The sequence below is a fragment of the Petromyzon marinus genome, chromosome 30 (assembly GCF_048934315.1).
Source record: "Petromyzon marinus isolate PM22_M1 ecotype Great Lakes invasive population chromosome 30, UKy_Petmar_22M1.pri1.0, whole genome shotgun sequence".
NCBI lineage: Eukaryota > Metazoa > Chordata > Hyperoartia > Petromyzontiformes > Petromyzontidae > Petromyzon > Petromyzon marinus.
Genome location: NC_133696.1, coordinates 7,190,549 through 7,212,831, shown reverse-complemented (window position 1 = coordinate 7,212,831; position 22,283 = coordinate 7,190,549). Strand labels below are relative to the sequence as shown.

Here is a 22,283-nt window from a genome sequence, read left to right as displayed (position 1 = left end):
GTAAACACACACACACAAAGTTTCCACGCGTCATCGGAGCACAAACAGTCGCGGCTGTGTTAAAAGAGCGAAGAGAAATTTGTTGTTAAGCGTTTCCCACTGCTTTAAGCTCGTGGGCCCGCCGACTCCACGCCTCTGAATTAAACGCTGTGTAAGTTAGCGGGCCCCTCGCGCTCATGCCCTCGGGCAAGTGGTGAAAAAAAATGTTTGTCAGAATGCATGAATTCACGTGATTGAACCGTGGTGGTGGTGGGTGGGTGCCCACAAAAACTTAAACATGAAACGTCCGATTGGTATGTTGGTGCCACGTCATCCACAACAGGTATTCCTAAACGTTTGGGATTTATTAGAAAATTGTTTGTGTTAAATGAAAAAATATTTGTTGCACACGTGACTTAATTTCACAACTACATTTTTTTTTCCTGAGACGCTGCTCGATCCGAGTAAGGTGGGCACATACGACTCGCTGCCACAGCGACGGCCACATCTAGATGTCGACGAGGTGTGAGATATTTTATGGGTCGCCGACCCGGCTGAAATAAATCCCTTGCTGGAGTTGTGGTCTCTCAACGTGGTGGAGGGGTGGGGGTGCAAAATCTGTAGAGGGCAAATCCAACGAACCGATTTATTTATTTTCCTTCCGTCGGCCAATGGGATTTTGGCGGAGGCGAGAGCCTGTTTGACCAATGGCATTGGCTCGGCCCAGCTGTTAAAAGACTTGGCCGGCACGGGCAGCAGCTGGCACATGACTCTCAAAGCCAAGAGCAACACGGCCACAACGTTGTTTTGTGTGTGTGTGTGGGTGGTAGTGGGGAGGCGGAGGGGGGATAGTGTTACATGTTCGCCGATCGACTGGGATTAATATTTTCTTATATGAAATTCGTTCGATCTACTAAGAAGAAGAAGAAGAGCTGAATCGATGTCAGCTTGCGCGTATGAGCGTCGTCGAGTCGCCGTGCCCGGAGTGGCGTGCGTGCCATCGCACGGAGAGGTGAGGGCGCTGTTTTTGGTTCGTCACCGGCTGCTGCTGCTGCTGTTCGTGAAAGGTCACGCTCAGTAGTCGATCTTGAAAATGTGACAGTGGCCTTCAAACGGCTGCTGCTGCTAATAAGCCAGTGTCGTTGCGGTTATAATATTTTGTCAACGGATTGAATTCAAAACTCATTCGCCGTTTGTTTTTGACGAATGTCATAATGGATAAAAAAAAATACACGTGAGCACGGACTAGCGTGGTGATGTATGGTTAAAACAGCCACTCGTGACCGACATCGGGAGGTCATCATCCACCCAGTGGATCGCCAGGGACTGCAAATTACTTTTATATTCCGTATATGTTAAAGAAAAGCTAACCAGTGGGTGGGTGCCTGCATTAAAAGTAACTGAGATAACGTCCACGTTTAAACAGTGCCCTTCAAGGTCACTTATTTATTATCGCCACAATCAGCGGCACCGTTCAAAAGTAAACACAATCGCGTGTTTATTAGGATTAAGAGTAATACGAACAATGTCCTTTATTTATCCAGGTAAGCCTCACTGAGCCTCAAGACTAGTTAGTCGGGAGGGTCCTGCTACATTGGGATGTTTGGCCAATTACGTTAAATGAGACTTTGGCTTCATGTGGCATCAACTCGGAGAACTCGGGAGACAATCCACACACAAGATGGGATTAAACTCAGGAAATCAACTTCTGATTATGATTCTAAACACTCAGAGGTCTTTGTAGTAAATGAGAACTGCTGTGTTTTATACTGTACTATGTATTTGTCATATCAGAATGAGCGAACAATGTGTTTAGTTTATTTGGGTGACGTGTGTGCATTATTGTGTTACTTGAAAGTTCGAGTTCGAATTTTGGTCTCAGTTTATATTTATTTATCTTGTGAAACTTCTTCTGACTTCGTGGCTTTTAACGCAATTCCATTCTTCGCCACTGAGGTGTTTCTGTGCTGCCCGTTCTCTGTTTGTAACCCAGGGCCTTCCTAGTAATAGACACCTTCGTCCCAGTGGGTTCTCAGTTATAGTTTGTATTGCATGATTACTCTGCTTTGTTTACCCAAGAAAGCCGAGCCAAGTCTCATTACCCTAAGAGACTCACGTGTTCGTGTGTATTTCGGCCGAGCGTGATGTTGGCCACCCACCCCCTCGTGCGCCGTGCCGGCCTTCATGCGTGCTCGCTAAAAACACTTGTCCCTTCAGGCTATACGGGGGATACTCTTTGGTTCTATTCGGTAAAGTCACGTAAGTAAAAAAATAAAACAACAAAAATCACCAGTCTGGTCCCTTCACCTGATGAAGGCCGCTTGTGTTGTGGCCGAAATGTTGTGATTTTTTTTACCTACGTGACTTTACCGAATAGAACCAAAGAGTATGGATCCTTGCAGTCACGAAAGCTTCAAATCTATAATATACGGGGGATCTTTGTCTTATACCTAGTATAGTGTTTAGCGCACCCCAGCTGCGCGTCCGAGTTCGAGTCTACGTCCGGCCACGGCTAACATCATTGGCGAATGATATCCGAACCGATCCTGGGTACCCCCCCCGCCCCCTACACAGATGTCGCCAGTTCCATCTCTCCCGCTGTGGCAGTTGAAACACGGAGCCCTTCCACTGGCAGTTGCGCGAGCAATGCGTTTCAGGGCTGCACCTTTACCTTTCCGTCCAATCGCTTTCGTCGACGAAACGTCGCGGCTGAGAATTAAATCGCTGCTTTCAGACCCTCCTCTGGAGGGGGCCTCCCTCCAGTGGGGGAGGCCCTTCCGCCAGCAATGCGGCAACGACGCGAGCAAGCACATTTCAGGGCTGCGCCTTTATCTCTTGCAGCTGGATTCCAACCCGGGGGGCTTTTCCCTGCACCCGGCGACCTCAGCGAGCCCGCACCCCGCGGACCCTGACGCGGCACCCCCGCGTCACGCGCTCTCCTCTCCCCCCTCCAACCACCAACGGCCCCCGCACGGCTCCCACGGCCGACCTCTGCCCTTCTGCTGCCCGCTGCCCTCGACTCCCCGCCACGTGCCGTACCCGGCGGACGTCCGTCACCTCCGCCCGGGGCAGCTGAGCCCAGCGGAGAGCGACGACGTTCGTCTCTCAGCGTGGGGTCCGCTGGATGGAGGAGGCGATGGAGGAGGCGGTGGTGGTGCCGAGCGGTGTCAGCTGGCCCCACCGCGTGGGTCGCTTCACGGAGACCCTTCGGGCTGGGCCGGGGTCTATGGGCAGCAGCAGCAGCACCACCACCACCCGCCTCCTCTGCTGCCCCATCCTCCGCCACCCCCTCCGCTGCCCTCCCTGATGTCTGCGCTGCAAGCCGAGGGCCCCGCTGTGGCCGAGTGGCTCGCGATGGCCGCGGTGGCGGCGCACAGCCCCGGAGCTGCGTCGGAGGCTGGGTCGAGCCACGACGGAGAGGTGACTTTTTGATTGCTTTATTGATCAAATAATTGATTAGTTGCTTAAATTATTGGTTTTATGATTGCCTGACTGGTTATCTAAATGGTTGATTGATTGTTCTGATCAATTAGTTTGTTAGTTGATTGGTTCATCAAATTATTGGTTTATGGATTGATTAATTGGTTGATTAGTCAATCGAGGGGTTAATTGATTAGCTTGATTAATTGGTTGCTAGATTAGCCTACTGATTGATTGATGAACATTCATTCTAACGCTCACGGCACAATCAATTCACACACGTCTAAGAATCGATTATTGACAACGTAAGCAAATGCGTCATTATATGCTCATGGAAAGCGTACGGCTGACGGAACCGAGGAAGAGAGACAGAACATAAAACACCGGAACGGGTGAGCCGGACAATCCAATAGGGCAGAGTTTTCCAAACTCCGGTCCTCGCTACCCACGACCACCACGGCTCCGTCTTTCCGCGCTTACCAATTCCCCCTCCCCGCTCAAATGCAGTGCAACTAAAACCCGTTCCACTCGGCGCGCGCGCGCACATGCGCGCGCCCGTCGGATTATTGTTAAACACCCGTCCCACGTGACGCGCTAAGCAATTAGCGCTGTCTGCGACAATCGAGCCGATTCAAATTAAGATTGAGATCCGGTGAGGGCACCCGACAACCTCGCTGCGAAGGCGTTTTGAGTGTAAGGTCACGGGCGAATAACGAGCTCCGCTGGAGCGGCGTGGGATAGGGTGCCACGGTGGAGAGGTGCCAACGATCTCGCCAGTAGAACAGGACGTTGTAGGTTCGATCCCGATACCCTGGCGCCTGTATATTTGCAGTTGGCATGTTCTTCCCGTGGTTGCGTGGATTTGTTTTCTCTGGGTCCTCCAGTTTTTTCCATCCACATTTAGAGTGAACGTGCGTTTAGAATATTTGGCTGCTGTAGATTTCCACGAGATAGTGGCCAGGTGGCTTCTGAAAAAAAAAAATATCTATATTGCTCAGTGGGCCTTATCTGCCAAAAAATATTTTTCTTTGTTTTAAAACAGCTGCGCAATCTCACGAAATGCCATCGCTGATCGTGGTAAACGTTTGTCCAATGGGAAGAGGTAAGCGTGAGTATTGGCAGTGTGAACACGGGGTCTCCGGGCGTCCCTCCTCCAATGAGTGTGGGGCGCTGCGCAGCAAGCTCCATTGGCGGCCCTCCAATAGCAGGGTGGATATTCCACATTCCGGTGGCAGGGTGCCAGTTTAACTCGACAATTACTGTTGACTTCAAGCAAAGTGCTGCTACTCGTATGACCAAAATCACCGTAGAGCTTGCCCCATCTCGTCGGATCTCATAAGCTAAGCAGGATTTTTTGGCCTGGTTACTATGAGGAAACTAGGCTCAGCAAAGCCACCAATGGATTGTTTATGGATCCCACGTGTAGTCTGTGGGTCTTGTGTTCGTCAATGGGTCCAATGTTAATCTATGAGTCCCATGCGTGTCTATAGATACTATGTTAATCTATGAGGCTCATGGTGATGTATGGGTAATGTGTTATTATGTGTATCTTACGTTAATGTATGGTACCTCTGTTTAACCTAAATGGTCATGTGTACATCTATGGATCCGATGTATGTTTATGGCTCCTATTTTATTATATGGGCCCTATGTTAGTATATGGGTCATGTTCATGTCAATACGTTATATGTTTGTATATGGATCCTGCTCATGTCAATGGATCCTATTTATGTTAGTAGTGTATATGGGTCGTGTGTAAGTCTATAGGTACTGTGTTTTTTCAACTCACAGTTTATGAGCACATGCCTCAAGACAGAAACAAATCGCACTGTCAAAGTGGCGTTAGTACGTGTTTTACATTGAGGAGTTGATTCGTGTCTCACATTTAGCAAGGTCACAGGAACTTGGGAGAATAATAATAATAAATTACATTCATTTTACTGGCGCCTTCCACTAATGTCTCAAGGCATCTTGTAAGGATAAGAGAAGGTTAAGCTAAATAGAATAAACTCATGTTCTTAGCTCTTTCGGTAAAGTCACGTTGAAGGGAAACAATAAAATAATGTTTCCCTTCAACGTGACTTTACCGAAAGAGCTAAGAATATGAATTACTGCAGTCACGAAAGCTTTAAATCAAAATAGAATAAACTCGCTTAAGAAAATGTGTTTCAAGACAAGACTTTAAAATATCCACATTATCGATGGTGGGAGGTGGGGGGGGGGAGGAACTGCAGCAACTTCAGAGGTTGGTGACGGTGGCTCCTGCTCGCTCCGCTTGTCTCCTCGTGCGCCAGATGATGATGGGTGACATTATGGACGACATCATGGGGCTCGAGTCGAGCTACAGCGACGAGGAGCTGGGCCGGGCGCACGCGGCCCACGTTGCCGTCGGCACGGTAAGAGTGGCGCGGTCGTGGTCGTGGTGGTGCCATTGGTGGTGGTCGTGGTGTCATTGGTGGTCGTGGTGGTACCAGTGGTGTGTGGGGAGTGTTGGCGCAGTGGTTCGCGCGCTGCGCTTCGAACCCGGCGAGCCGAGTTCGATTCCCGCTCACGGCCAACACCAGTGACGGTTATTCGAACCGGTCCTGGGTCTCCCCTAGGTCGACTCAGCCTCAAATGAGTACCTGGTGCAGTGTGTAAACATCGCCACTAGGGAGACAAATGCGACCGGGCGTGATGTTGGCCACCCACCCCCTCGTGTACCGTGGCGGCCTTCATTGGTGCTCGCTAACAGCACTTGCCCTTAACAGTCTCTTGAAATTCTGATTTAAAGCTTTCGTGACTGCAGGGATTCATATTCTTGGTTCTTTCGGTAAAGTCACGTAGCAGTCGAAACGTCGTGAGAATTTTATTGTTTTATATTTTTAAGTCTCTTAAAAGTTATTCGGGGTCTTTGTCTTTGGTACCATTGGTGGTGGAGTCAGTGGTGGTAGCGGGGGTGGTGGTGGTGCCGGTAGTGCCAGTGGTGGTAGGGCACAGTTGGCACATTAGGGAGGCACAATTGGTGCATCTGACAGTCATCTCAGTCAACCCATGACACCTGGGTTTGTGCCATGACCTCCTGTCAGCGAGCCTTCGACACTTCACGTGGCGCACCTGGCCTGGCACAGGCGCCGTGGTGTCATCACCGCCACTTAGTGGCGAATGACAGATGATGTTGTTGTTATTGGTCGCGCCGGTAGTGGCGGTCGGTGGTGGTGATGGTGCCAGTGACGTGGTAGTGGCAGCTGTGGTGTCGGCGCTGGTGATGGACGTTGGATGTGGGATATATTCCTACACGAAAAATTCCTGAGTAATTTTTCTTAACGTTTTGCTGTAATGTTTGCATGTGTTTTTAGTGCTAGTGTATGATTACCATATATAAGTTCATGGGTGCAATATTCATTGACATCTAAGTCTGTATGCCCAGTATAAGTCTATTGGCCCTTTATGATTCTGTAAGTCCTGCTGTCAGGGACTGTGGAAGTCTATGGGCTGTATGTCTGTCTATAGATCATTTGTAATGATGTTAGCCTCTGGGTTCTGTGTAGGTCTATTAAGTCTATGTTAATCGATAGGTCCTGTGAAAGACTGTGGGTCATATGTTAGTCTATAGGTCATATGGAAGTTTATTGATCTATTGATCCTTTGTGTATATTTTCTATATAAAGCTACAGTTCCTATTTAAGCCTATGGGTAGGCCTCGGCAAGGTAAGGTAAAAGGTAAAAACAACAAGCCTACCTTTACCCTACCTTTTACCTTACCACAATACAATCACTCTACCCTACCTTTTACCCTTCAGCAGGTAAGGTAAAAGGTTTAAAGGTTAAAAGCAACGAGCCTACCTTTACCCGACCTTTTACCCTTACCCCATACAAATTACCCGATTACAGGGTAATTACTGGGGTACTACACATGAAAAAGGTTTATAACAAGTAAATGCTAGATAGAGTGCTTTATTCATATAGAATTCTCTCGATTATTCCAATTTGACACGCTTTCTTTAAACTCACTCTGTCTGTTGTTGTTGTCGTTGTTGTATCCTCAAATTTTGTAACTCAATTTTAACCCACTTCCCAATGTGGTATCGACTGCAAACTTGGTATACTTATGTTATACTGATGACAATACTATATTCTATCATTAAAAATAATAGAAAAATATTTTTAAACGTTATTTTTTTATGTTATGTTTCGGCTTGGGTCTAATTGTCCACTGTAAACTGACGTTGGCTGTAATTGCCCACGGTCCCTTACGTTATGGCGAGCTTCGGGGCCACTTCCTGGAGTCGTGGAGTTCTGCCATTACTCGTAGATTTCATAACAGCATGTTTTTAAAAACGTTTAAAAAAAATATTACTTGTTAAATGGAGGCCACGGACTGCGCCACGGAGCTTTTAGCGGTAAACAAGGTATCGTATTTACCGGGTAATACTTCGCGCTACCTTTACCCTATCGGGTTATTCTTCCAAGCTACCTTTACCTTTACCCTTTACCTTACCCCTTGGCATGACGACACCTTTACCCTTCACCTTTACCCTTTTACCCGGTAAAAAAGGTAAATTACCTTACCTTGCCGAGGCCTACCTATGGGTCCTATGGCAGTCTATGGGTTCTATACAAAGCTGCAGGTGCTGTGTTCGTCTGTGGGTGCTACGGTCGTCTGTTGATGCTGTGTTAGTCTATGGGTTTTTTTGTTATTAAGCTACAGGTGCTGCGTTAGTCTTCGGGCTAACATAGGCCGGTGTCTGCCCCGTGCGCCACCCTCTGCTGCCCGCATGCAGGTGACACCGCGTGGCCGAGCGGGCGGCTTCAGGGGCCACCACGCGGCACTGGGACAGATGCACACGCTGCCACCCATGACCTGTGGCGACTCCATCAAGGTGGAGATCACGGGTGAGCACGGCCCACCGTGTGAGGTCGCGACGGGCGAGATCGATGGCCCGTTTAGGATGCGACGAGAAGGAGAAGCCTGGGAACCACTACACTTTTTACGAGGGTTTAAACCGGCCGCCGTTCACTGGAATTGAGGTCTGATAATTCATTAACCATTTCGCCATTCCGACGATGTACTGTATGTGTATGTCATCAAAACTAAACCGGAAGAAAAACTGAAATAAAATTACTTCACCGGTACCGAGGCTCCCACAAGGCCATGCAGGAGGGCGTATGGCACAGTTTGGCGCCAGCTATCATTGAGTGCGGCGGAAGTGTCGCGACCGTTCTCTGCGGTGAGCAGAGTGTCTTTAAAAGCAACGACGCTACGCCTCTCTAAATAAAATTAATGCTGAGCCGCGTACGCGTTCCGAGATTCAGCGGTGAACGGGGACCCACCCTGCAACTTACAGACGACTTGGAAACGGGAAAGGGTTAATTGAGGTGGCGAGGTTTCTCAGGGGTCAGAGAGTGCCGAGCTAGCACTGCTGAGATCCCGATTTTGAATCTTGGCTTCAGTGGCCTGTGTAGTCCACGCATTCCCCAATGATTGTAAATATTTTCAATTGCTTGAGGTGTTGTTGCTCTGCGCTGACGACGGCGTTGGTCGTGATTTCTCACTCAACAGTGTGGGCCGCGTGAAGGCCGCTGCCATTTTGTACTCCTGGAAAACTTTAATTTCACTAAAATGAATTTGTCTACGTTTGTTTGACTCCCAGTACACCCTCAGATTAGAACGGTGTGCTACGTGCGGTGCAACAGGCAGTTCAACATACTTGCGTACATAAACGCTCAGGGCAGTCACCGATGACTGAGCGAAAAATAAAACCCCCATCGCATTAAGCTTGGTTCGTCGTTAAATTCGGATAAATTCCACTTTTTTTCAAATTTTCTTGTTGTGGTTTTCACACCTGATGATGATTGCTTGTGTTGCAGTCGAAACGTCGTGAGAATTTTATTGTTTTATATTTGTATTATTTTATTGTTACCTTTCTACGTGACTTTACCGAAAGAACCAAGAATATGAATCCCTGCAGTCACGAAAGCTTTAAATAAAAAAAATTCCAATCCATCAAGCGACTTTGGAGCTCATCGCCGACCCCACGAACGTGACTTTAGCCCTCTGGCCTAATCAGACTTTCGCACGAACAATTAGCCACGTGTGCTCCCAAGACACATTTTCATAATCGCTGCGTTTAAGATAAGACGAGATAGGCTCCAAAATCGGTCGATCGTGGACGCGGCAGATAACAACAAAGCAGAGACCATTGTAAATCGCGGCTGCCCCCTTTTTTTGTTTGCCATCGCTCCCTCGCTCCGCGCCCAGTCGAATCAGTGGCGCTTTCAAACCACTTCCCAAAATACCGTCTCGGTTACGCCCGTCGGCTTAGCCCGTCGGTTTAGCCTCGCTCCCAAAATGAATGAAATAGGAGGGCAGCCACAATAAAATACATAACCCGTACAGCCTGGTGGGCGATCGGGAGAATCATCACATCTCCTCTTAGACACGTGATGTCAAATCAATTAGTCACGTGGCAGAAGTGTGTGCACGTGTGTGCGAATGTGTCGTGTTTTTATTTGGGAGCAGTGGTGTAGTGGTTAGTGCGCTGCGCTATGAACCTTGTGAACCCGAGTTTGATTCCCGCTTACAGCCAACACCAGCGATGATTATCTGAACCGGTCCTGGGCCTCCCCTAGGTCGAATCAGCCTCAAATTAGTACCTGGTGTGTTGTGTAAACATTGCCACTGGGGAGACAAAGGCGGCCGGGCGTGGCGTTGGCCATCCACTTCCTCATTTGCCATGCCCGGCTTCATAGGTGCTCGCTAACAGAACTTGCCTCAACGGTCTGTTAGCATTATACGGGGGTTCTTTGCCTTTGTGTCTACATGTATTGCTTCACCATGCTCTGAAGTGAGCAGTGGCTACATCGCGGCAGCTGTGATGGGTTACAGCCACTTTTGACTTTCAACAAACTGCTGCTCATTTTGTTATCCACAGAGGGATGATGGGCCGAGTGCTCTGAACCTGGCCACCTGATTTTGATTCCCGGCCGTGGCTGACACATCAACGGCGAGCGATGCCTGAACCAGTCCTGACCTCCCCACCACATTCAATCCACCACACTGACCAGCATGGCAAAGTCTGGTCAAACAATCTCCATGGTGGCATGGGGCGGTCTTCATCTAGCAGTGGATTGACAATGGGTGCCACGGTGGCGAGATGTTAACTTCCTCGACTTGTATCCAGGAGATCGTGGGTTCAATTCCAACCCTGACGCCTGTATATTCGGAGTTTGCATGTACTCTGAACATGTGTTAAGTGTATTTGCTTGTTATAAATTTCCACAAGATCAGCCACTTCATTGAGCTAATCATTTGTGATGGCCAGGTCACTTCTGAAAAAGAGGTACATAGCTCAGTAGGCCTTACCTGGTAAAATAAAAACAGTCTAGTTGTAGCCGCTCTGCTGCTGCCAGCTCTCGCGATCGCGAGATGTTAACTTCTTCGCCTTGTATACAGGAGGTCGTGGGTTTGATCCCGACTCTGACAGCTGCTGTATATTTGGAGTTTGCGTGTTCTCCCCATGGTCGCGTGTGTTTTTCTCCGGGTCCTTCGGTTTTTCCCTCCACATTCAAAATCAACGTGCATTGAGCTAATCGTTTGTGACAAGCTCGCTTCTGAAAAAGAGCTAAATAGTTCAGTGGGCCTTACCTGATAAACAAAACGTTTAGTTTAGTTTTAATTGTTTTAATCAGTGATAACAATACATCAGTAGTTATAATCTGGGATTGGTGATGATGCACTATGAATCTCCTTCACTGCCCTATGCCGACCAGTCAGGTGAAGCATAACGTTTAAATGATATCACAACACTGCTATTGTCGAGCTCGCCCTCAGTCAAGGCTCTTGTGCCAGCAGTGGCGTTCGCTAGTAATTGCAGGGCTGCTCCTTTACCCTATTGCCTTTACAAACGATACATTTATTAAAAATGTTTTTTTTTTCAAATCAGAATTGCAAAAATTGAGTTTGTTTTTCTTTCTCAAAAGATGTTTGTTTTCATCATCGTCGTCCTCTTCACGACATCCTCGTCATATTACGACTAATGACGAACTGAATGATGTTTATTGCTCATTCCGTGGTAGGGCAACATGGCGGCTGCAGTGGTATCCGCTCGTGGCCTCACAGCAATAAAGGGTCCTAGGTTTTAATTCCTGACTCCGGCGCCTTTCTGCCCGGAGTTTGTACGTTCTCCCGTGGTTCTGTGTGGGTCTCCTCCGTGTTGCCTGCTTTCCTCCCATAGCTTGACAAAACGGTGACAATTGTAACCGCTGTTGGCGACCAAACATCCCACGGTTGAAATATTACCTGGGATTACGCGCAGCCGCGGTAGCAGCATGATCAGCCCCCTCCTTGCGAAAACCTGGCAGGACCCTTCCTGATTAAACGAGCGTAAAACATTATAACAGGACCGCTTATAAATCAAGAACTAAAATTAGCACTGGGGTGAGCTCCCGGGTCCACGAAGCCAGTTCACAAGAAATAAATGGTTCAAGTGCCAAATGTCAATCTGTCTGTTTACCCACTTGCTGACAAACACAATCATCGCAGCACACACAGCCACGCCGTTTTCCTCGAGGCACGCCGTGACACGGTGTGACATGCTGTCACGTAACGAGCGTCGTCCCCATGATTTACCGGCAGCGGGAATGAAATTGTGCTGGGTTGGATGGATCGCTGCGTTGTGCGATCGCAAGAGCTGGTGGCAGCAGCACGGATAAAACAAAACTATTTTTTTTATTATTTTACTATGTTAGGCCATACTGAGCTAATCATCACAAATGATTAGCTCAGCGAAGTGGCTGATCATGTGGAAATTTATAGCAAGCAAATACACTCAACAAATGTTCAGAGTACATGCAAACTCCGAATATACAGGCGTCAGGGTTGGAATTAAACCCACGATCTCCTCTATACCAGGCGAGGTAGTTAACATTTCTCCACCATGGCACCGGATTTGGGAGGCCTTCATCTAGCATTGGATTGACCATGGCCGATGACGATGATGGTGATGATGATGAAAATTGTAAACTGCCAACGTTCCATTGTTAAAACATTCAATCGTGTTTTTTTTCTAGAATTGGAAGCTCGCGCGCTGGTGAAGGAGAGGAGGAAAAAGGAGAGCCACAACCTCAGTGAGTTTTACCCGTGGAAATGAGAGCCCCAGGAACTGGGTATCTGACTGGATACAAAATAACACCGTGACCTTTTTTTGTGTAAGCCCGAGTTTGCGTGGATCACACTCGGGGGTTCCCGGTTACTGATTGTGTTCACTTTGTTAAGTTATATTTTTTTTGTTCGTCAATGTGTTTTAGTTATTTTACATTTTTGAACCAGTTCCCTATTCCTGTAGCATGTAAAGCATATACTGGTACTCGCTGTTTGTATCGAGACTTATGTGACCATGCGCTAAGGGGTGCCACAGTGGCGAAATGTTAACTACCTCGCCTGGTATAGAGGAGTTGGTCGGTTCAATCTCTACCCTGACACCGGTATATATTGGAGTTTGCGTGTCTCTCTCCCCGTGGTTGCGTGGATTTTCTCCGGGTCCTCCGGGTTTTCCCTCCACATTTATAAACGTGCATTTGGAGCATTTGTCTGCTCCTAAAAATTACCACGCATTAAGCCACTTAATTGGGCTATCATTTGTGGCCAGGTCGCTTCTGAAAAAGAGCCATATACCTAAGTGGACCTTAATTGGTAACATAAAAAAGTTTTATAGTTTAGTTTTATTTTAAGATCTCCGTTGTATAACATCTGTACTGTCGCAGAGATCAGCAGAGCTTATCAGCTCACTGGGCCCTTCCTTTGAAATAACTAAAACTTCTGGAGGAGACCTCTGGGGCTCCCACTGTGGAGGCCTTCATGCCAGCAGTGGCGTGAGCAAGAAATTGCAGGTCCGCACCCTTCACCGTGTTTTTCTTCCCACCAGTCGAACGGCGAAGAAGGTTCAACATCAACGATCGTATCAAGGAGCTGGGAGCCCTGATCACCAAGTCGAGCGATCCGTGAGTTCAACGCTCTTTCACTGCGCTCACAAAGTCAAAGATCCCCCGTATAGCCTTAACAGACTGTTGGGGCAAGTGCTGTTACCTATGAAGGCCGGCACGGCACACGAGGAGGTGGGTGGCCAACACCACCCCCGGCTGTCTTTGTCTCCCCAGTGGCGATGTTTACACACCGCACCAGGTACTCATTTGAGGCTGAGTCAACCCAGGACCGGTTCAAATAATCATCATTGCTTTATGCCGTGAGCAGGAATCGAACTTGGGTTCGTAGTGCAGCGTTGCTAACCGCTGCACCACCGCTCCCGACGCTCATTTACTGTGCTCACTCCCGCTGTACTTTAAGCAGTCCCCCTCCTTAGCCTGCATCCGTACCTCTCCCAAAGCCATTCTCCATTGCTCATTCTCTTACCCTTCCCTCCACTCGCCCCTCCAATCCTTCCCAGCCCTCCGCTACCCTTTCGTGACCCCCACGTGCCCTCTGCTGCGGTCACTCATTCCTCAACCCTTGCACGCCGCTGCCATCTAAATCATTCTCGATTTTGTCACCGGTTTCTTTTTAAAACGACGTGAAGCGGCTTGAGTGGAGGCGCTCTATAAATATGAAATGAGGTAAGGGTGGCTCCATACAATCACTTTAACATTAGGAAAATTAAACACTGTCACGCCCGTTATCATCATCAACACTCATGTTCAATCCACTGCTGGATGAAGGCCTCCCACCCCATCGTGACCCAGAGATGAAGTGATCCACCTGGCACCTACCCGCGCACGAGGTGATTTTATTGCTCCATCTCCCTGGTGGTGGGCACCTGCTTTGAACCGCAAAACCATTGCAACAACTGTGGAATGTGCCACCACAAAACAATGTTAAGCCTTTCCAAGAACCAGAAGAAAGACTAAACTTTATCGGTATCACGGCTCTCACAAGGCCATGCGGGACGGCGTGTGGCACAGTTTGGCGCCGGCTCTCATAGAGTGCGGTTTGGTCGCTACAGTTCTTTCCAGTGAATATAACGTCTTTAATAACAACGGCGCTAGGCCTCTCTAAATAAAATGAATGGTGAGCCGCTTGCAGGTTCAGAGATTCAGCGGTGAACGGAACCCACCTTTCAACTTGCAGTTTCGGAACGGGAAAGGGTTAAGATGAAAAAAAAACCCAATGTAGCAGGAACTTCCTGAAAAAAAGTCCACAGACTCGGTGTGGTCTGTCGTGGATAAAGAAGCGAATATTTTTTTAATTAGTTTATCCGTCACTGCAAGCATCTCAGCAGTGGCTGATGGGGAACTAGAGGGCTACAATGCTCACTTGGAAAAACTGCGTGTCTGATTTTAGCACCGTGCTCGGTCGCTTCCTGTCACTACAAGGGCCCTCTCGCAGTAATAGCAGCGATTGGAGTGTGTGTGTTGTGCGTCCTTGACCCTCGGTCAGAAAAACACTCCCCGCCCCGTCAGTTTAAAATCCCGCAAGACACAGCCCACACTTATCCGTCTCTGTCTCCCCATCTCTCGGTTTCCTTTTGGCCGGGAAGGGTTCATGACCGACACGACGGCTCTAGTATTTTGTCTGCGCGTGCCAGAGGAGTCGGCATGGGGTTACATTGTGGGAGGTGGGAGGATGGCGCATTGCTGCGGCCGCACTAGCCGACGCATACTTCACATGTTGTTACATTTAAAAAAAGAAAGAAAAAAACGTGACCAAAATACATTTGTAAATAAGGTGTGATGAGACCGCGACCACCCACGCATGGCGCTGCGCTGAAGTATATTACACGTCACATTTCTGCGGGGCGTCGGATTGCCTCCGCATCCTGCGTGGACCCTCCTCTCCAAACACCGGCGCTCATCCCTCTGCAGCCGCTCGGAGAACCGTGGCTCCAACCACTCGGTGTGCGGAAGGGCCCATCGGCTCACTACTTTTGAGAACGCACTGCAAGCACGGGCGGTTGAGAACCGAATTGGAACTTTAGGATCTCAGCGGGCAATTCTCTATCGCCTTTGTTTCGTCTCATCGGTGAGGGAGAACGCGAGGGGTGGCCAGCGCTGTTGGCTCTGGGTGGAAGGCGCAGCCCTGCAATGGTGCCGCTCACTGCTGGCAGAAGGGTTTCCACTTGGAGGGAGCTCGAGAGTAGCCCCCCGCTGCCCCCCTCTCGTGACAAGGTGTTTTGGGCCTTTATACTTCTAAGCCGGTGTAACGTCTTGGACCGCGCTTGCCGCGAGGAGTTAGCGTGGACGTTTAAATATAATCCATATCGTTCATGCTCCTGCGGTAAGGGCTCATGTCACTGTTGAGGGTAGAATTCTGAGATGTCCACGAGGGTCGAGGGGTTTCATAATTGTTGTGTCAGAGGCATTGAGCTGGCACTGCGTAGATCCTAAGTGCAAATCTTGGTTTTCAGCTGCGACATCATTCAATTGGGTTTTCGAATGTAGCAACTGCTCACCAATCACTGCACAGCAATCCTTCTACTTTATACTGTCCTTCATCTACGAAGACACAAGTCACATTTCTGCATGGGGGTCGGCTGCTCGGATTTCTTTTTCCATGTGCTACTATTCTGTGCCTCGTCTTTTAACTAAATTTTTCTCCTTGCGTAGAGACCCATAGAGTCATATACACTTATATGATCCATAGGCTTACATCGAGATCTGTAAACTCATTTACACTTACATTATCCATAGGCTTACATAGCGACCCACAGACTGTACTGTACACTTACTGTACACTTACATGATACATGCAAGTACGCAGAGGCCCATTGTGAAGAACAAAAAAATGTATGCTCGCTCGCAACACCGTCTGAATGTCTCTTGTGGCCACCCACCCACCCTCCCTCCTACCCGCCCACCCGCCCGCTCGCCGGTCCACAGGGACATCCGCTGGAACAAGGGCACCATCCTGAAGGCGTCGGTTGACTACATCCGCCGCCTGCAGCGCGACCAGCAGCGCTCGCGTGACATGGAGACGCGGCAGCGGCTGCTGGAGGAGGCCAATGCCATCCTGGGCCTGCGCATACAGGTTCGGCGCTACAGGTGCCAGCGTTAGAAGGGGGGGGGGGGGCATTTGTGGGATCCACATGGTGGGTCCTACCTGGTGGGCCCTACCTGATGGGTCCTAACCAGGTGGACCCAACCCGGTGTGCCCTAACCTGGTGGGTCCTAACCGGGTGGGTCCTAACCGGGTTGACTCTACCCGGTGTGCCCTACCTGGTGGGCCCTAACCTGGTGGGTCCTAACTGGGTTGGCTCTACCCGGTGGGCCCTACCTGGTGGGCCCTACCTGGTGGGCCCTACCTGGTGGACCCTAACCTGGTGGGTCCTAACTGGGTTGGCTCTACCCGGTGGGCCCTACCTGGTGGGCCCTACCTGGTGGGCCCTACCTGGTGGGCCCTACCTGGTGGACCCTAACCTGGTGGGTCCTAACTGGGTTGGCCCTACCCGGTGGGCCCTACCTGGCGGGCCCTACCTGGTAGGCCCTAATCTGGTTGGTCCTAACCGGGTTGGCCGTACCTGGTGGGCCCTTCCTGCTGGGCCCTACCGGGCGGGCTCTACCTGGTGGACCCTAACCTGGTTGGTCCTAACTGGGTTGGCCCTACCCGGTGGGCCCTACCTGGTGGGCCCTACCGGGCGACATTGACCGTGCTTTGCCAGCAGAAGTAACTGACTGGGGTTGTACTCAGTGTGTTCTCAATTGGTTTGAGGAAATCTATCACCTCCCTGCCTTATCTGTCAGCCTTCCTACAAGCTTGCATGCCTACTTACCTTCATGACTGCCAGTCTGCTTGCTGGTCTGCTTCCCTACCTAACCATCTATCACAACCGATTACGTACATACCTACCTGAATGCTTTTCTACCTGCCCGCCTTCCAGCTTACTAAAAAAAGTGCATAAAATTGTACGTTAGTTTGCTCACTTTTTATTTTACTTTTCTTGTTCCCACATTCTCTAGATTTTTGGGGGTTTGTATTAAAGTGTGAGGTGTGTGGCTGTGAGACAATGTGCAAAGCTTTATTGACACTGGGCACAAGTTTGGGGTGCATCTCATTTCCCAGAGCATCTTATAATCCAAAGCATTTGGTATTTCATAGTTACATTTTGACGTGCAATTTTATTGAGGGACTGTGTGCTGTCTTGGTGTGGTCTGGGACTGTTGTTTTTGTTTGTCTGCCTTGCCCAAGATTGCATTTGGTATTCAACAATCTACAGGAATTTATGTCCTTATGCAATTTGTACTTACATTATTTATTTTCATTCATATTTCGTGACTTTCTTAGCTTTACTATACTTTGCACTCCTATCGGTTTTTGTATTGGACATCTGTGAAAAAGAGCTTCATAGTTAATCGGATTCTTCCAGTCTAAATAAAGATTCTGATTGTAATTGATACATTTTTTTATTTGCTCCCAGGAACTTGAGAGGCAGGCCCAGGCCAGCGGCCTGCCACTTGTCTTCTCTTCCAGCCTGGAAGAGGAGGAGCAGCCAGGCTGGCTGGCCAGGCGGGGCTCAGGCACCGAAGTGGAGCAGGCCGAGCCGCTGAGTCCCACGGCAACAGTTTCCCATGGCAACGGCGGTGGCCATTGCCCGTCAGACAGAAGGCAGTGGCCCCACGTGGGCGCTCCCTCGTGCTGCTACGCAAGTCCGTTCAAGCGCAGCTTCGATAGTGGCGGATTATCTGCAGAGGGCAGCCTATCCCCATCATAAACAAAAAAAAATTGTTTGAAGCGACGCCCGGAACGGGCGTCCGATCTCGTCGCATCTCACAAGCTAAAGCAGGCTCGAGCCCTGGTTAGTTATTATTTCGTGGTTTCTTAACACAGACCCAAAGGACCCAGACGCATTGCGGTCAGCAACAAACGGCGCCATTAAAATTGTAGTCGACGAATCGTATTACGTTTTTTTTAGTTGAGCAAGGTTACTGTACGAGCTTGGGAAGAGAGACGATGGTAGGAGGGAATTTCAAATGCAAGCGGTGCGATTGAAGACTCAGAAAGAGAAGCGTTGTGACCTTGTGCAGTGTTGTGAGTGGGTGAGCGAGTGGGAGAACGAGCGAGGTGGGTGGCTGTGTAAGTGAGCGAGTTGTTGTGACGGGTGAGACGAAACGGTCTGGTGGCAGACCGAGTCCTCAATGCGAGTGGGGGAATCAAAGAGTGGAGTTCACGGGAACAGTAATCATGGTAGTAGCGATAGAAGAATGATTGTATGGGGGGAGACCATGAGGGTTGCCACTTCTGAGATATAAAAGAAAACAGGGGACATAGCATGGGAAGATGATTATCTCGCAATACTGGAAGAGGCGAGAACTACAAACAAATGCATTGCCTTGAGTTGTGTATTATTATGTAAGTAGTAAAATAACCTGGGATTGTTAATGTCCTGGGAAGACTCACAGGACAGGTGGCAACCCTAGTGGCCACCACACAAGCCAGGCAACCACACTACCTGATGGGCAGTGCGGCATAATACATTGTTGTACTCTACTTTCTATGTTCCCATCTTCTATGCTCCCCACCTTCACCAGCCAGCACTAACCACATCGGTGAAGCATGGTCAAATTGCACCCCCACGACCCGCGCGGCGCAGGGAGGCCCTCGTCTAGCGGTGGATTTCCAAGAAGGGGGGCTGTGCATTTAGACTTAAAACTTTCGCGACTGCAGGAATTCATACTCTTGGTTCTTTCGGAAAAGTCACCTAGGGGCTGTGCATGTTCATAATTGCACAGGGTTGCCGCTTGTACATGATTCGTATGGACAGAACTATTGGGAGGCATGGTGGTGCAGCAGTAACACTTGTGACCCACGAAGGGGGGGCCCTGAGTTCGACTCCCGGACTTGACGCCTTTCTGAGTGGAGCTGGTATGTTCTCGCCCTGTCCTGCATCGGTTTCTTCTGGGTTCTCGGGTTGCCTCCCATCGCAAAAAAGAAGACCCATACAATCAGTTTAACATGTAGGCTTTCGCGACCAATATTGAATGAATGGATGAAGACCCATACAATGTAACCTGCATTGGCCAAACATCGCAGTGCTGGAAAAAAATGACCTGCAAATGACTCAATCGGGATTACACACAGAGCAACAGCAGCAGCAACATCGCCGCCCTCCTGTGAAAACGTGGCAGGACCCTCCTGAAGACGAGTTGAAACTCGTTGAGTGATGCTCTTCCTTGGTAAACAAGCGTAGATAGTAATAATAATAACAACGCCTGCCATACGATGGGGCTCCAGAGCAATATTTGTACTCGTTTTGACCATTGAAATAGCTCAGCGTGATTTGACACCGGTTTGTTTGCCAGGATATATCGTGCCTTTGAAGTACATGTAGTACAATACTCTCATGCCTCGTATCGCTGTCCATGTTTTGATGAACTCAAATGTGGCGGCCCTTTTCTAACTCGCGGGCGAGTAACCGGCGGCTTGCGACCGGAAGTTCCACTGGTGTTGAACTCACTCAGCCCACCATCCCTCTGGGGGTCCATAAAATAAGTACCATGGTGTGTGGAAGTCGACAGTGGTTGTCCAATGGAGAGAGCCGCCCCTGACATAGGAACGCGGAATTTTCATCACCGGCTCGTGACTGTAAATAGGAGATGAGCATGGGGTCAATGCCCTTTCGGGGCAGCGAATCACTCTGACATTATTGTTATCATTATTCTGTAGCGACGCGTTTATTGACGGCTCACAACCGATTCTCGCGCCTCGCAATGCAATCGACGTCTTGCATGTGCAAGACGTCGATTATTTGCGGATTGTTCAAACGTTGTGCTCACGTGACATTTAAAGGCTAACGGGCGGAAACAAAACCGCGCAGAGGAGTAATTTATAATACTAATAAAGCGACAAGCTTGCAAATCGGATTAAAAAATATATTTAATCGATTCTTTAATCGAATTGTGATCTCGAATTGTGATCTCGAATTGTGATGATGAATCAATCTCCTGGGGGGCAGGGGATGGGGGTAAGGGGGGGGCGTGGGTGAGCGGTGGCGTTATCCTCATAGTGTTTAGTTGTTTACAACGTCATTATTATTGCTGTTGTTATTTTCGGGGGTTTTGTTGTAATGTTTTACCGGTAATTTGGGCAGCTCATCATCATTATTATGCCTGTTCTTAAAAGTCCTGCTGCAACGAGTTCGAGCTGACGTGCCTTGTTTTCTACTGAATCAGAACTTTAAGACGTTCATAAACGTCTGGCAGTCATTGTGTGCCTAATTACTAGCGACGCGTATCGCAACAATGCGACCCCTCTATTTCCGCAAAAAAAATTGTTACGGATATTAGGACGAACGATTTGTTTTTTTTTAAACTAACCAGCTTCTTTCTCAATCCGCTGCTGAAACCAAAGCCATGCCATGTCGGTCGTTGAAGGCTGTGTGACCGTACTTCACCAGCCTGAGGGCCAGAATTAGATCGGATATCACTCCTCCTCCTGTTGATGTAGAGTGACAGCTGCGAGGTGTGTGCTTCATGAGCCGGATGATTGCGTCAGGAGTTGCGGAACCGTGCAGCGTCGCTGCGATGGTGACGATGCCGACCCTTCGTCTTTGTGAATCGGGGGCACCGAGTTTGCGTTCCACGTTCCACGGCTCTCTTCTGGGTGGTGATCACGGTCGCACCGCGCACTGCGGGAGAGAGTTATTGATTTTCAACGTGTGAATTGTCAATATGGTCACCGGGTATCCGCGTCCGCTGCCGCCACCATGGTTTTGTCGGGCTTTTTGATGTTAGTCGTGGTAAGAAATCTAAAAACTCAGGTGGAGTGCTGGGGCCGACCCCTGCCGCTACCACTCCATCCAGGATTAAGTTGCCCGATGGATGATGAGGACCCTTCGTAGATAGATGCTGGTTGTGGATATGTAGAGATTGCAGATGTAAGATGAGTCTAGATAAGAGGGTTTCACCGCAAGTTATTTCTGACATTGCTAGTGCTTATGCGGAGTGGTGGCGCAGTGGTTAGCGTCCTTCACTTTGAGCCTGCCGACCCGAGTTCAGTTCCCGGCCACGGCTATCACAAGCGGGGAGTGCTATCTGAACCGGTCCTGGAACTTCCCCTTCACCAACCCGCACTGACCAGCGCGGTGAAGTATGGTCAAACATGACCACCCCCCTCTCCGATGACCAGCACGGCGCAGAGAGGCCTTCATCCAGCAGTGGATCATTGACAAAGGCCCGAACGTTATTACTGTTACTACTGCTCGCGTAAGTAAATGCCATTTTATAATGCTTTGATTAATTAGCGTGATACGTTTTATATGCGAATCTACTACTGGATATTTTCTTTTTATAATATTGTAATACTGTTGGTGTGATATTTCATACGGTGTAAAAAAACTGTCCTGTAAATATTACTCTTTCGGTTTAGGCTGAACCACTATTTTGCTTCTGTTAGATACAATAAAAAAATAATGCTTCCAGGCTCAAATTAAACGATTTTGTCGATGGGACCCGTTTTTTTTGCCAGTATCAAGAAGATGATATGAAGAACAGGGTTCACCCTCAGCTGTTAAGATGTTCAAACACTAACATAGACACACCTACGCTGCAAGGCACCACGTCTGCATTTTCCTTGATAACCAAAAACTTTGAATGGTTTTGATATTTGCATTTTTTTGTGTGCCATTCGGCTCTTGGCATCGTTCTCTGGTCTTATACGGGTGTCGGGACAAGGCCATGATGGAGGCTGTCTCTGGCGTAGGCCAATCAGTTTTGAGGACTATGCGGACATTATTATCAAAGCACGCTTGCATGTGTTACCACAAGCTTGTGTGGCTCATGCAGACTTGATGCCTTGCAATAGGCGTGCCTATTTGGTGCTTGAACATCTTAACATCTCCTGTATTATATTCTTGGTTCTTTCGGTAAAGTCACGTAGAAGGGAAACAATAAAACAATAAAAATATAAAACAATAAAATGC

At 48.8% G+C, this 22,283-nt stretch overlaps 1 protein-coding gene across 2 annotated transcripts; it reads left to right on the top strand.

Moving 5' to 3' along the window:
* The first annotated feature begins 641 nt into the window (after window positions 1-641).
* LOC116947522 (uncharacterized) lies at window positions 642-21,795 on the top strand. 2 transcript variants are annotated; one of them, XM_032963371.2, is made up of 8 exons: window positions 642-991; window positions 2,821-3,399; window positions 5,694-5,795; window positions 8,163-8,274; window positions 12,451-12,507; window positions 13,305-13,380; window positions 16,249-16,410; window positions 17,784-18,024. In XM_032963371.2, exons 1-8 carry the CDS (start codon window positions 920-922, stop codon window positions 17,911-17,913), a joined length of 1,290 nt encoding a protein of 429 aa, XP_032819262.1. In that variant the 5' UTR covers window positions 642-919; the 3' UTR covers window positions 17,914-18,024. The 2 variants fall into 2 exon arrangements, with proteins under 2 accessions (XP_032819262.1, XP_032819261.1); XM_032963370.2 differs by having other exon boundaries at window positions 643-991; window positions 16,249-16,396; window positions 17,784-21,795.
* The last annotated feature ends 488 nt before the right edge of the window (window positions 21,796-22,283 follow it).